The sequence below is a fragment of the Mercurialis annua genome, linkage group LG2 (genome assembly GCF_937616625.2).
Source record: "Mercurialis annua linkage group LG2, ddMerAnnu1.2, whole genome shotgun sequence".
Classification (NCBI taxonomy): Eukaryota; Viridiplantae; Streptophyta; class Magnoliopsida; order Malpighiales; family Euphorbiaceae; genus Mercurialis; species Mercurialis annua.
In genome coordinates this window covers 4,907,922-4,921,809 of record NC_065571.1, presented here as the reverse complement: position 1 = coordinate 4,921,809, position 13,888 = coordinate 4,907,922, and the positions used below count along the sequence as shown (strand labels likewise).

The window sequence follows — 13,888 nt, the reverse complement described above, 5'->3', positions numbered from 1 at the left end:
GTAACTAAAAAAAGTGACAATCTCACTGTACAAGTTAGTTATAAGGCGTTTTTAGCTTAAATGAGGTCGCGGTTCCGAATAACCATATTTTATAAGAAATCTACTTTTCTCAAATGAGAATTAGTCTAAGTTCCATGGATCCTGTAAAAAGAAAGTGTTTGTTGAAAATCAATTGTTGTAATCACATTTATGCACGTTTTATGAATTAGATAATAATTTGGATTCTAGAAAGTGCCCGTTCCAATTCAGAGTTGAAGTTAGAAAATTTATGAGAATTTTAAAGTAAACTCGAGTACTTGACCATTATTTTAAAAACCATTGAAAAAAAATTATATATTTTAAATTTAAATTTCTTAGAAATAAAATTTTAGTAATGATCATCTTAAGATAAAATATAATAAATTTTCCTGCAATTGAATCAAGAAAAGGCATCCATTCAATAATTATCAAATAAATAAAAATTAAACTTAATTAATTTAATTGATCGATTTTAGTTATAAATAATAATAAATTTTAATTAAATCAATAAAATGATAGTATATAAATTTTATACTAAATCATTAATTTGATCAAAATTTTAAAAAGAAGAATTAATTTCTTTGGAAGTTAAGGGGTCCATGTCATCATCGGACCCCATATCCATCATTTATTGTAAATTTATTTTTCCATCCAGTTATGAAGGAAATTGAAGCAAAGCTTGAAATAAAATGAAACATTTTGCACAAATTTCGCAAGGATATAAGAGCTAAATAATGCTCAGGAAAAAAGTTTGATGTAATTTTTGAAACCCTAATTTGATTATCGCAATATTTCTCAAAGCGCAGCTGTTAATGGGCGAACAAAAGCATAGGGATCAAATTTCTATATGTTACGAGTCCGTGGTGGAGTCATCATATTTTCCGGTCTAGACTTAACTTCTTGTTATTCTGTAATTTTCGCCAGTCCAAATTTAATCTTTACGTAGCTCGAAATTTATTACAAATTTGTCTCTATTTTAAAAAAAAAAAATCGATTTTCGGGATTGCAACCTACTCTAGCCTAAGAGTAGGTTCACCACTGTTTTTTTTTTGTCGGAAGATATGTAACCTTCACTAATATGAAAAAACGGCTTAGTAAAGCCCCGATCCCTGTTGGGAGTTAAATATGATGGAAACAAAATAATAACTTAGTTTAATTAAGTATAGGGATCGAAAGAGAAAAAGAACGGGACAGGGAGTATTCATAGATTCAATTATGAGCTTTATTTTTAAATACCATAATTTGCTTATTTATCAACTTCCCTGAATATATTTTGACTGAGAGTTAAATATAATAGAAATAATAGTCAAGAGAAACCAATTGAAATAAATTAAAATTAAGGGATCTATGGAAAAAAATCTAATGATTTAATTGGAGAGCCAATTAGGCAATTATAAAAAGCTTGATAAATTTAGGGACACAATTGTTAAAAAAAAAGCTAACGATTTAGGGACCCAATAATAGAATTTGCTTTCATTCTTTTTGCACATCTCAAATTTATTACAGCAGTAAAGCTATTCATGGATGGATAAACTATGTTTTATTTAGGTATAAATTATAATGGTGCCTAAAATTAATTTTTTACATGTTTTTACAATTTAAACTGTAAATAATTTTTATAATTTATTATTGGGTCCATGAATCGTAATTTTATATTAAATTCCATTGTGTCATTGCCACATGAAAAAAAAAACCGACTTTAAAAAAATTGAATAAAAATGCAGTGAAAAATAGCATCACAAAAATTAAAAAATACTTAAAGGCTTGGATTTTTGGTTCCGTTGAGCTTTTTATTTATTTTATTAATCGGAGGCACCATTAGACCTTAAGTTTTTCCATTATATAAGTATATTGGTAGTGTTAATTTAGATCGAAAAAAATTCATTTACGGATTTTATGTCAACGAAGTTAAAAATATAGAGACTAAATTTTAACAAAAATAAAAAGTACTCCCTCCGTCCCGTAAAGATAGAAAAAGTACCCATTTTACAAGAATTAAGAAAGTAGTTATTTATAGATAATTTGTGATAATTTGTCTAAATTACCCTTTGTACTTTATTAGTTATGTACATTTTCCAAAGCCACTCTACTAATTATAGCACTTACAACTCATTTGTTTATCTTTTCAAAATATGCATTTAATGTTTTATGATAAATATGTAGGGGTATTTTGATAATTTTTGACTTAACTAACTCTACTTTTTCTATTTTTATGGGACAAAAAAAGGTGGTACTTTTTCTATCTTTATGGGACGGAGGGAGTATAATTTTTGCAGTCACACTAACAGAATGTGAAGTATACGCATTTCATTTCCTTGATAGAAGTACTTAATATTTATAAAATTAAAAGTGTAAGAAGCTTAATGATGACAAATAAAAGGAGGACAAATATAAGGACCCAAATATATATTTTAACTCGAAGACAATCTCCTTCGTGGTTTGCTTGTAGGTAGGTCAAAATAGAAGGTAAAGTTAAAATTTGCCTGACTTGATCAATTACGAATTTCATTGACTCGACTATATATAAGTCTATAAGTTGGCTTAACGTCAATTTAGCTTGACAATGGCATATAAGTATATATGAGCTTTAATTAAAACAAGTTCCTGTCAGAAGTTCCATTAATTATTCTTACGAACAGAATCCATAATTATTGTTTAGAAAAAGCAAAAAATGAGTCATACTTACGTACTTATATTCAGTTGAGACGAACTTGTGTTTTAATTTTATTTCCAGGGAGATAAAAAGCATAAACTCGAGTATAAGACAAGAGTTTCTGCAGATGATGATGATGACTGCATAGAAATTTGAGAAGAAGAAAGTTATTGGTTGTATAGGTGTAAGCAAAATTACACCTATAAGCTAGCTATAGCTTATATATATCAGAATTTAGAGAGAACAAAGAAACACAATATGAATTGAATTTTGTAGATTACAAAATTAAGTCTCAACTGATTACAAGAAAACAATTTATAGAGCTAGTTTAACAATAACCGCTCTGCAGCAAAATAAGAAACACACTCATAGCATGTTATCCAGCTGTAATACAGCTGGCATTGACAACTCAGCATTAATATAACCTTCATCATTCATGATTCAACTTATTTCTGAGCAGCGGATCGAGTAGCTCAGTGGATAGTAGCTCAGTGGATGAGGGCAGCAGATGCAGGGCAGCAGCTATGGCTTGTGTATCTCAGCAACAGTTTGCATAAACTCTGTTACCCCCCCTCAAGCTAGACATAGATAGCTGAGATGTCTAGCTTGATAAGAAACAATGTCGCAGCAACAGTTTGCATATTCAACTTGCCCTTTTCATCATGGAACTTCCTTTGTCCCGTAAAGAATTAACAGTTGAATTTCAACAATTTTGAAGCCGATTTGCACCAAAAACAGCAGCACTTTTGCGGCAAAAATAGCAGCAGATTTGTTCAGGTGGCAACAATAATCCAACTCATAATCCAAATCACTTTAATTGACCGAATCAATTCTCGGTTTTACAAATACTATCAAACTTTGCACCATGATTATAGCTTCAGCAAAAGTAGTACATTGTCAATGAGCATGGGCAATTTCAACAATCAAATTTTCGTTGAGGAATTTTGTCAAACACATAATGTGCTCAACTGAAGATCCATTGTCTCCCCAAATAAAAGAACTGATCCTCACAAAAACTAAGATTCAAACAAATTTTAGAAGTAAGACAACACAAAGAACAAGAACAAGAGATCATAAAGCTGAATGAACTGAAAACGAAATGAAATCGAACTGATGAACAAAAATCAAAATCTCTACGTACTTATTTTGACAGAGAACAAGAGAAACTGAAACATATTTCAGAGAATTTTGGACGCTTAGAGTTAAGAGACTTGGATTGTTACCAAACAATCAGAAGCAATGAACTGAATAAAAGAGCAAACCAGAACTTGTAGAAATTGATAGAAAAGATTATCTAAAGTTGTCGAACTTTACTGACACTGAAATTTGAGATCAATAACTCTCATGAACTAGAGTAGAAAAGAACCAAATTTGAACTTGAAATCACAGAACAATGAAGATAATCTGCAACTGAAATATGAATCAAACTTCTCATTTGCCGAATGTGATAAACAGAAACTGAAATTGAACCTTAAATCCACCGATAGTGATGAACAACATATTGCGTTGAGCTGAAATCTGAAATCGAACATTGAGTCACCGATAGCGATGCTCGTAAACTGAAATTCAATCCGAATCGCTGGGGCCGGACATCCAGATCGATACAATGGAGAATAAACTGAAATCAAAATCACGGAACTGCTGGGACTGGACATCCAGATCAGTTAACCGGAGAAGAAACAATAAAACTGAATCGCGGCGGCAACACCGGCGGCAACGCCTGATCCCGGGCTCGGACCCGCTCCGATACCATATCAGAATTTAGAGAGAATAAAGAAACACAATATGAATTGAATTTTGTAGATTACAAAATTAAGTCTCAACTGATTACAAGAAAACAATTTATAGAGCTAGTTTAACAATAACCGCTCTGCAGCAAAATAAGAAACACACTCATAGCATGTTATCCAGCTGTAATACAGCTGGCATTGACAATTCAGCATTAATATAACCTTCATCATTCATGATTCAACTTATTTCTGAGCAGCGGATCGAGTAGCTCAGTGGATAGTAGCTCAGTGGATGAGGGCAGCAGATGCAGGGCAGCAGCTATGGCTTGTGTATCTCAGCAACAGTTTGCATAAACTCTGTTAATATAATTAATCTGGTTTTCTGATGTAATAACCTCATATTAGTAGAGTTATTTTTTGTCGAAATGAAATCATTTCATTAAATAGTGAAAACCACTATATGAGTCTCGATTCTAGACACACAACTTGTGCTAGAGGGTTACAACAAAAACCTCTATCTCTAAAGGTTTTCTTGGCCAACATAGATCACCCAATTACAATCTCGCTTAACATAACAGAACGAGGAGCACATAGAATTGCCCTTAAGCAATTTGCAGTCCTGAATTACTAAATCACAGCTGAAAAAATACAAAAGGTGAGGATGTATTATGACAAAGAGGAGGCGGGATATCCTCACTTTTTGCGTTTTTTTCAATTTAAACACAATAAAAAAATGTGGCACCATATATTCAATCTTCGTTTTGTGGCATATAGTCCAAGTGTCTTAAACAATATCATTTGGGTAATTTAAATGGTCAAATGACATTATTTTTACGGAAAATAGCGTATAAAAATAAAAGCACGCTATACGATGAAAAGTCTGAAAAAAATTAGAATATAAGCTGAGACCATTTTTAGATTTAACTTAAATAAAAAAATGCAAAAAGTAACAATAATTAGATATTTTAATATTACAATCACCCATTAATTTATTGTAAAAACATTGTACAATTATTGTATTAAATGATTATTCAGATTAAAAATTCCAATCAAAGAATTCACAATCGATACCGATATCTGATTTATATGCTCATTTTGTGATAATTATAGAATGTTTCGAATTCAAATCTAAACACAAACATATTCATCAATTTAAACGAAAATATTACCTATAGAATGTAAAACGAATGAAATACTCTTAATTGTACAGTTCACATAGGCCTATTAGCCTCCAACGAATTAAAAAAATAGTTTACATTTTTTTGGTAATTCCATGAGGTGTCATGAACGGATCTCAACTATAAGACATCTTTAAACTTTCAACATTCAGACTAATTCCTACTCAAGCCGAGTAGGTAACTTGCGGAAGGAAAAACTCTGACTCTAAATATTAATCACCTATATATATATAATTATTTTCCGGTTCACACATGCATCGTTTAGTTAATAGGGCATTATAATTCGAGCGAGAATCTCCGTTGCGCTCATTGTAATAAGGAACATAATTTTTTTTTCTATTTTTTTTATCCATAATCACATGCATTTTATATAAAAAAAACATATTATGATTTTAACACAACAAGAACTACATATAAAAACAGCAAAAATTACACGTATATTCCAAAAATCTAACTCAGCAAACCCTACCCATAAATAATAATGAACTAAAAAAATATAGCAGCACTGTTTTTTAGGGTTCATGACAATATAAATGCAACTCTAACATATTCAATGATATCTCCTCTTTAGGAAACATCCAAAGATATGATATGACATAACATAACATAACAGAGAAATTAAAATATGGATTCTGTATATAAATTAATAAAATAAATGAGAATCATATTTCAAAGACAATGACCTGTCTCACAAAACTACCTGAGAATACAAACATTATTATTTACAATTTCATCATCTTCTTTCACCTTTATAAGGAATGAAATTCTAGTTGCAGCAACTCCATTTTAAGCTTCATACATGGATTCATTTTTAACCTTAAACATTACACAAGCTTTTGGCATTCATTTCAAGGCCAGACCCTTAAAAAGCAAAATATTCTAAGTCAGAGTATGCAATTATTTAATATAAATAGTTCTTCACGAATCTGACACACGACCCTTTACAATGCCTGAAATGATTTGCCAATACTATAAGTCTAGAATTTAATTATATATTATTGTTTTTTTTGTTTAAATGGAATTCAAAAGAAGACACAGAACATGATCTCCAGATCTTGTCATCCGTGACAAATTGGATGTTTAGCCACGAGTGTTTAATTTGCTACCTCATCTAAAAATTATTTTTTCCAAACAATGAGAGGTTAGTCGATGAATTTAGGCAAACTATCACTTAAGTAGCCGATGTAAAAATATATTATACCTATCTTATTTGTTGAAACATAAGTAATTTTAACCGAAACTGCAATCTTCTCCCGTTTTGGAAAAATGAAGGTTTATCAAATTGAACAAAAAAAACGACAATAACCGAAGTGTTAAAAGCTAACCGCGCGCCAATGAGGCTTAGTTCAAGTGGATAAGGCGCTCCAGTGCATTACCGAGGTTTTGATTTCGAATCTTAACAGGATCAGTGTTTAGTAATGATTTAAAAATAGAAGTTTTTAACTACTAACAACTAATTACTAACGTTAATTAAATTATACTTCTGTGAAAAAAAGGCACAAATTTAACCCTATTAATTGTTTTAGTTTCTGCAGTTTTACTACTATGACTATAACTACTACGTACACAAACTAATAATAAATCATTCCATTGATCATTTTAAAACATCTTTAAATCCAACAAACATATAATGCAACAATGGATGATAAAATTAACTACATGGCGTGCAGGGTAAAGTTATAAAAGGATCATAAGTTCTAATGAGTTTAATTTAATTTTTTACCCTCATTCTTTAAATAAAAATGGGTATAGTCATAGCCTGCTTACTGATCATGATTACTTGAACCCGTGGATGCTTCCGCTGTTTGTGGCGACGGCTGCGGTGGCCCCATCAGGTGGTGCTGCGGTGGTGGTCTCTTTCTTTTCTTCTTCTCATAGCTAATCCCTCTAGCTTTAGCTTGTGAATCTCTAACTTCACGTAGATAAAGCCTAACAGCACGAGCTCCAAACGGGTTATTCTCTGGTTTGCCACCATGTTCTTCGAAGGCTGCTCGGAGTCTTCCGATGAGAGCGTCGAGACTACCCCAAGCTTGACGGAGGGGGCAAGGGCATGGAGCTGGTGGGTTTGGATGGCCGAAGAAAGGGCATAATTGGGCATGAACTTTAGTTTTTCCGAACTGGTCTAAGTAACGCAAGAACTCAAGAACATGAGCTCCGCTGCATCTTGACAGTGAGAGCGGTGGCCTGTGGTTTCGAAGGTACTGTCCGAAGGTGTTCCAGTCTCGCCGCTTTTGGTTCTCGTAGCGGCTGAGAGTGGAAGATGAGGAGGAGGTGGCGGCGATTGTGACGGTACTAGTGGCGGTGGTAGCTAGCGGAAGCGTTGATGCTGTGGAGTTAAATTCTTGAAGTGAATCCATTTCTTGAAAGAAGATCAAGAAATAATATGATGAGGTGATCTTGATTCTTGAAAGAAGATCAAGATATAAACAAATCAAGAATTCAAAAAAAAAATCATGGATTTGATGATCACATATAGCTGGTGATTCTGATCATGGAAAAATCAAGAATATGATTAAAATTAGTTTCTTGGATTATTTAAGCTAGCTAGGGTTTAAGACTGAAGCCATGACACTGTGGGTTTCTTGAAAAGAAAGAGAGAGAGAGAGTGTTTAATGGAGAAGGAGAATGAACAATAATGATGGGTGAGATGATATATAGAGGAAGGGGGAAAAGAATAGTAGGGCTATAAAACAAATAGATGGAGTTTCTGTTTGATTTCTTTGAGGGTTTTTTTAATCATTTATTTGATCAATTCTAAAACTATTTTATAAGCTCATATATTTGTAGTGTCGTAGATGTAGTTAGTTTAAATTAATCTATCTCTGTTAAAAAAAAGAGCTTGTATTACTAATTTTTACTATTAAATATCTGAAAAAAAATAATGTTTGCTTAGTTTGGTGAATATAATTTTTCCTAAAAAGAGGCCAACAATGGGATCCTACCCTAGCAATAAAATAGAAAGGCAAAATGAATTAGAATACAAGTGACACTGATAAATATATTTTAACTTTTTCTAATATAGTTTGATTTAATAATTTTATAATTACATTCAAAAAATATATTAAAAAATAAAAATCATTAAAAATAAATTATTTTATTTTTATAAGGCTTAAATGCACTAAAAATCACCAACTTTCGCGTGTTTTTAATATTTAACATAATCTTTTAATTTTGGCAAAAAAGTACATAAACTTTCAAAATTTTGCAATTAAAGACACCGACATTGTTTTTGATGTAAAACGGCACCGTTTTATATTAAACGACGCCGTATTGGATGGAAAATAACACTATTTTTCAAAAGAAAACACACTTGGTTTTAATTGCAAAAAATTGGAAAGTTCATGTTTAATATGCCAAAATTAAAAGATTATGTTAAATATCAAAATTACGCGAAAGTTGGTGATTTTTTGTGCATTTAAACCTTTTTATAAAGTAAATGTTGCTTTCTGTTTACATCAATTGATGAATTATAGTCATTTTTATCCAAGTACAAAATTGACAAAAATAAAATAAATAAAAAATGACTATACATATACAAAATGACTTACAAATAAAATATGATTCAATATATAACTAAATTAATTTATATGTAATATAAAATTATAGTTTTATAATAATAAAAAAAATAATAAAAAATGACAACACAATAATTAGTAAAATACTTGCGGATTTTCTCTTATTTTATCAAAACAAATGAGTAAAGAACTAATAATTTTAAATTTTTGATATATTGACTACATTTTGTTTAAAAAGAAAAAAAGAGTTAAATTAAAATAAAGGGAATTCTATTTTATATCTAAACCGCTTCCCGTAGACTTTATAATTGTATTAATTGTGAAATTAATTAAATCAGAGGAATTTGAAATGGTTATAGTTTAGATAATTAAGAATTTTTTAAAATGAATTGTTTAGGGTTTGGCAATGGAAAAGATGTAATTGAGTAATTGAAGAAAGAAATTAGAAAGAAACCAAGAGAAAAGATGGTGGATAGATACAGGAAAAAGGCATTGAGTCAAAAATAAAATAAAATAAAATAAAATAAAAGGGAATAACATGATTTTGTTTCTTCAATTCTCAACCTTTTGTGTTGATTGACAACACCTTTTTCTTACCCCTCCAGTCATCTTCATATGGGGGCCATTGGCCAAGAAACCACAGTTGTTACAACAGTGCATGATTCAAGAAGAACCTGTTTGCTGCCACAAAAATCACCTAATATCATTGTCTATATAGCATGGATACGGATAAAATGAAATACAACGGAACGACGTAATTAAGGTTTTTATGTTAAATGAAATACAACGGAACGACGTAATTAAGGTTTTTATGTTAAAAGTTTTTTTTTTGTGTTTGAAAAGCAGAATTTTCAATCAGTTTTTGAAAGGGAAAATGTTGGTAAGAATGAGTTGTTTCACAAAATAAAATAATTATACACCTAAAAATCTGTAACTTGTTTTTCCTATTTCAAAATTGTAATGTAAATACGAATTTAATGATTTATAGAAGATAATTGAAGCTTTTTAAAAACGTTTGGAAGCTGGCCAGTATTCCATGCAAAAACAACCCACCAACTAGCTAGGGTTTGCACACAAGTGCATGTATATAGAATTTGTTTATGTTTATGAACTTGTGCGGGGTTTTAAGATGAATTCTAAGAGAACATAATGAAATGCTAAGAATATATTTATAAGGGGTCCGGAAGCATTTTTAGCAGTCTAATTTTTTTTTACTGTTGGTAGGAGTCTACCAAAACACAATTAGTTGAAAAACGTGAAAAAGATTAATATTAAGGTATTTATGCACATGTTTTGCCTTGTTTTAATACTCCCAATTTTTCAAAATAAATTTATTCGAACTATGTCAACCTAATAAAATAACGTCTGACCATTTAGTATATTTCTGACCTCCCAACAACATTTGTGAAGAGCAACATTTTAGAAACTTAATGTTGCTACTATAGTAATTATTGGATGAAATAATACAAAAATAGAAATAAAACAAATATGGATCCCATCTATTGGATTTTTATGGATCAACTATGGATCAACAAATTTAATTTAATTATTTTAATTTCTAACTAAATTTGTATACTAACTCTTTAGTTAGCGAAATTCATTTTTTAAATTGCCAATTTAACTCCCAACATTAAAAAAAATTTAAATCAACAACAAAATTCAATTCAAATATCTCTATCTATCTTTCAATGGTTAAAGTTAAAAAGAAGCAAGTTGTTCTACCTCGGATACAATTCTTTGTTTGACTGCTAGCTAGAGATCGCATCTCTTCTAAAGTTACTTTAGTTAGACGAAGAGTGCTTAATTCTGATTTGATCTACTGCTCGGTTTGCTCAAAGGAAGAATTGGGTATTCATATTATCCTTCATTGCCAATTTGCTTGGCAATTCTGGTCAATTTTTTTTTATCTAAGAGTAATGTTAGTTGGGTGGCATCAGGATATGTTGACGATTTCTTTCATTCAATGGGTATCCATTTCTGTCGGTAGGCATCGCAAACTTTCAAGCTTTTTTGGGTTTATGGAGTTTGACACTTATGGAAGGCTAGAAACAGACGACGAAACAATTGAGTGTCATAGGACGCAAGATCAAAGATTTTCTTATTCGAGCAATGACATCTTTAGATGTTTTGAGTTTTTTTTGTAACTTTTATTAGTTCTTTTCCTGTTTTCTGACTCTCTTTTGCCATCCATCGTTTGTGGATGAGCTAATCTATTGATCATTTATAAAAAAAAGAGAAGCAAGTTTGAACATAAAATGAATAAAAAAAATTAACGAGTATTGTATATCGGTAAAAGATTGTCACAATTAAATTAATTGAAAGAATTAGATAGAATTACACTAAAATTATCAAATTGGAATACATTTATGAATTTTAAAAGTTTTATTTTTTTTATAAAATTGACTTTTTTTTGCACTATTAAACCTAATTTAAAAGCTAGCCAGGTATATTGAAAATTATATGAGAGAACAAAAAAGTGATGAACCAAGGACCATTTTAATTTACAGAAGAATTGTGTACTTATTCTTAGTTTCATTCATATTCGTAAAGAGAGGAGACAAAATATATATATATATCGATATCTTAGATTATATGCTAATCATCCAAATTATTCTTAATATGCCCCTAAATTTGGTCACATAAATGCTTTAACTATAGGGTTAACTTTAAATAAATCGAATATTAAAAGTGAAATCAGAATTCATTTAGTGGGCAAAGTAGTGAAGATTACATATATAATAATATAATCTTATTTTTCTTTGATAAAGAAAAGCATGCATGTCTTAGTCTTTTCAGATATGAATCACTAATTGTATAAAAGCAATGCTTAATAATATACTCCCTCCGTCCCATGTATTTGTCCACTTTCTAATTTCATACATATTAAGAAAATTTTAATTATTAACAACTCTTTCCTTTATACCCTTTTTGATTCTTGAGTTAATTTAAAATTACTATATTAAAAAAGAAATAGTCATTAATTTTTGCATTAAAAATGTAAGATAGTCAAACATATGTATTTATGATACACAATATTCTATAAATTATATCCATTTATATTAAGGGTAAAAGAGGAACATATGTGTATATAATATAAATGTGACAATCATTTTGGAACATACAAATATAGAATAGTGGACAAATAAAATGGGACGGAGGAAGTAGTTATCTCGCTGATACGCTAATTATAAACTTTACGCTTAATGGTGAAAAAAGCCAAATATAATTAACTATTTAAAAATTTATCTAAACTTTTTAAAAATTGTAAATACATTTTAATTTGACCAATTCACTGTAAATTTATTAAACTTTTCAAAATTAATTTATGCGAACCATATGAAATTTCAATTGATAACACATTCAATTGCCGTGTAGGCACAATTAAATTAATTTTAAAATATTGGATAGATTTTCAGCTAACTGGTCAAATTGAAATAGAATTATAACTTTTAAAATATTTGAATATATTTTCAAAAAATCAAAATTTTTTGAGCTTAATTTATTTTCTGAATGTAGATAAATGTTTACTTATATACTCGTTAATCATTATTAATAAAAAAATTCTAATATTTACTAGAAAATACTCTATTTATTTGTTTCATTTTACTTTTTAAGAAATTAAAACAGTATAAATGATTGTCACCGTTAAATTTTCTAAATATGGTGGGGAACATTATATTGAGCACTCAAAAAGTAGAGAAAAGTGTACCATGTTTTGTTCATTCAACACTACAGTAAATGGAATCCTTATTGCACTATTGTTTGCCCAATTGCAATTAAAATCATGAAAGAATTGGACGAAAAATATTACATTTTTATGAATCATGCATATCAATTGCCAACACTTTCATGAATCGTACTATAAGATATCAAATGCCAAATAAACTTGCCTTGCACGGCTAGTTAGTTCTCTGTGTTTTAATTTGTCTATTTAGCTAAAATCGTAAATATTAAAAAAATGATTTTTTTCAGCTTAAATTAGAAGAGTAAATATTAATATAACCCTATTAGTTAATACATGCTTTATAAATTGAGTTATAAAATTATTTATTAAGAAGAAAAATATTTAAAAGATAATAGTTAAAATCATTTTAAAATCCCCAAAAGAGTACATATAAAGAAATATTACTCAAGAACACAATTATATCATTTAAAAAACACATGTTTAATATTGTTTAGATCTATTAATTTAAAAAGCAAAATTAATTTATTCATTTTTTACTCGAAAAATATTTTTTTGAGATCTCAACTCAAGAAATTAATAAATAATTTTTGATGAAGAGTTTTCTTCAATTTTAATGTCAAACGGGTCTTTGTGCCAAGGACACAAACCCGAGAAACAAGATAACCACCCTACCCAAAAATGATAGTAAAATAGAAATATAAAACCAATATAAGTATGTAACATTATATCTCCGGTTAATTTAATTTACTATCATTTTTGAAATTAAATTAACCGGAGATATAAAACCAATATAAGTATGTAACATTATATCTCCGGTTAATTTAATTTACTATTTTTAAGCGAACCAGCTATTTGCTCATACCCACCCATAAAACATGCCAACAAAGAAATGAGCACATTGGCTCCAAAAATATCTGGCCGAGTAGACAGTCCATGTCTTGGGTCCGTAACAAAGCTCCCTGTAAAAGGTTACATTTAGCTATGAATTTGTCAAAAGTTGATGATTTGGTACAAAAACATACATTAGAATTTCTTATATAAAAGCTCATGAAAAACTATATAGATATACAAAAATATATATATATATATATATATATATGTATACAAAC

General features: G+C 29.6%; 1 protein-coding gene across 1 annotated transcript; it reads right to left on the bottom strand.

The window, feature by feature from the left end:
* Positions 1-7,151: 7,151 nt before the first annotated feature.
* Positions 7,152-8,223, bottom strand: LOC126669776 (protein LIGHT-DEPENDENT SHORT HYPOCOTYLS 4-like). Its single transcript, XM_050363332.2, has one exon. The coding sequence runs from the start codon at positions 7,934-7,936 to the stop codon at positions 7,343-7,345; it is 594 nt and encodes a 197-aa protein (XP_050219289.1). The 5' UTR covers positions 7,937-8,223; the 3' UTR covers positions 7,152-7,342.
* Positions 8,224-13,888: the final 5,665 nt, after the last annotated feature.

Excerpts from the sequence above, each read along its gene's own strand:
- LOC126669776 (XM_050363332.2), bottom strand. The coding sequence starts at position 7,936 with ATGGATTCACTTCAAGAATTTAACTCCACAGCATCAACGCTTCCGCTA.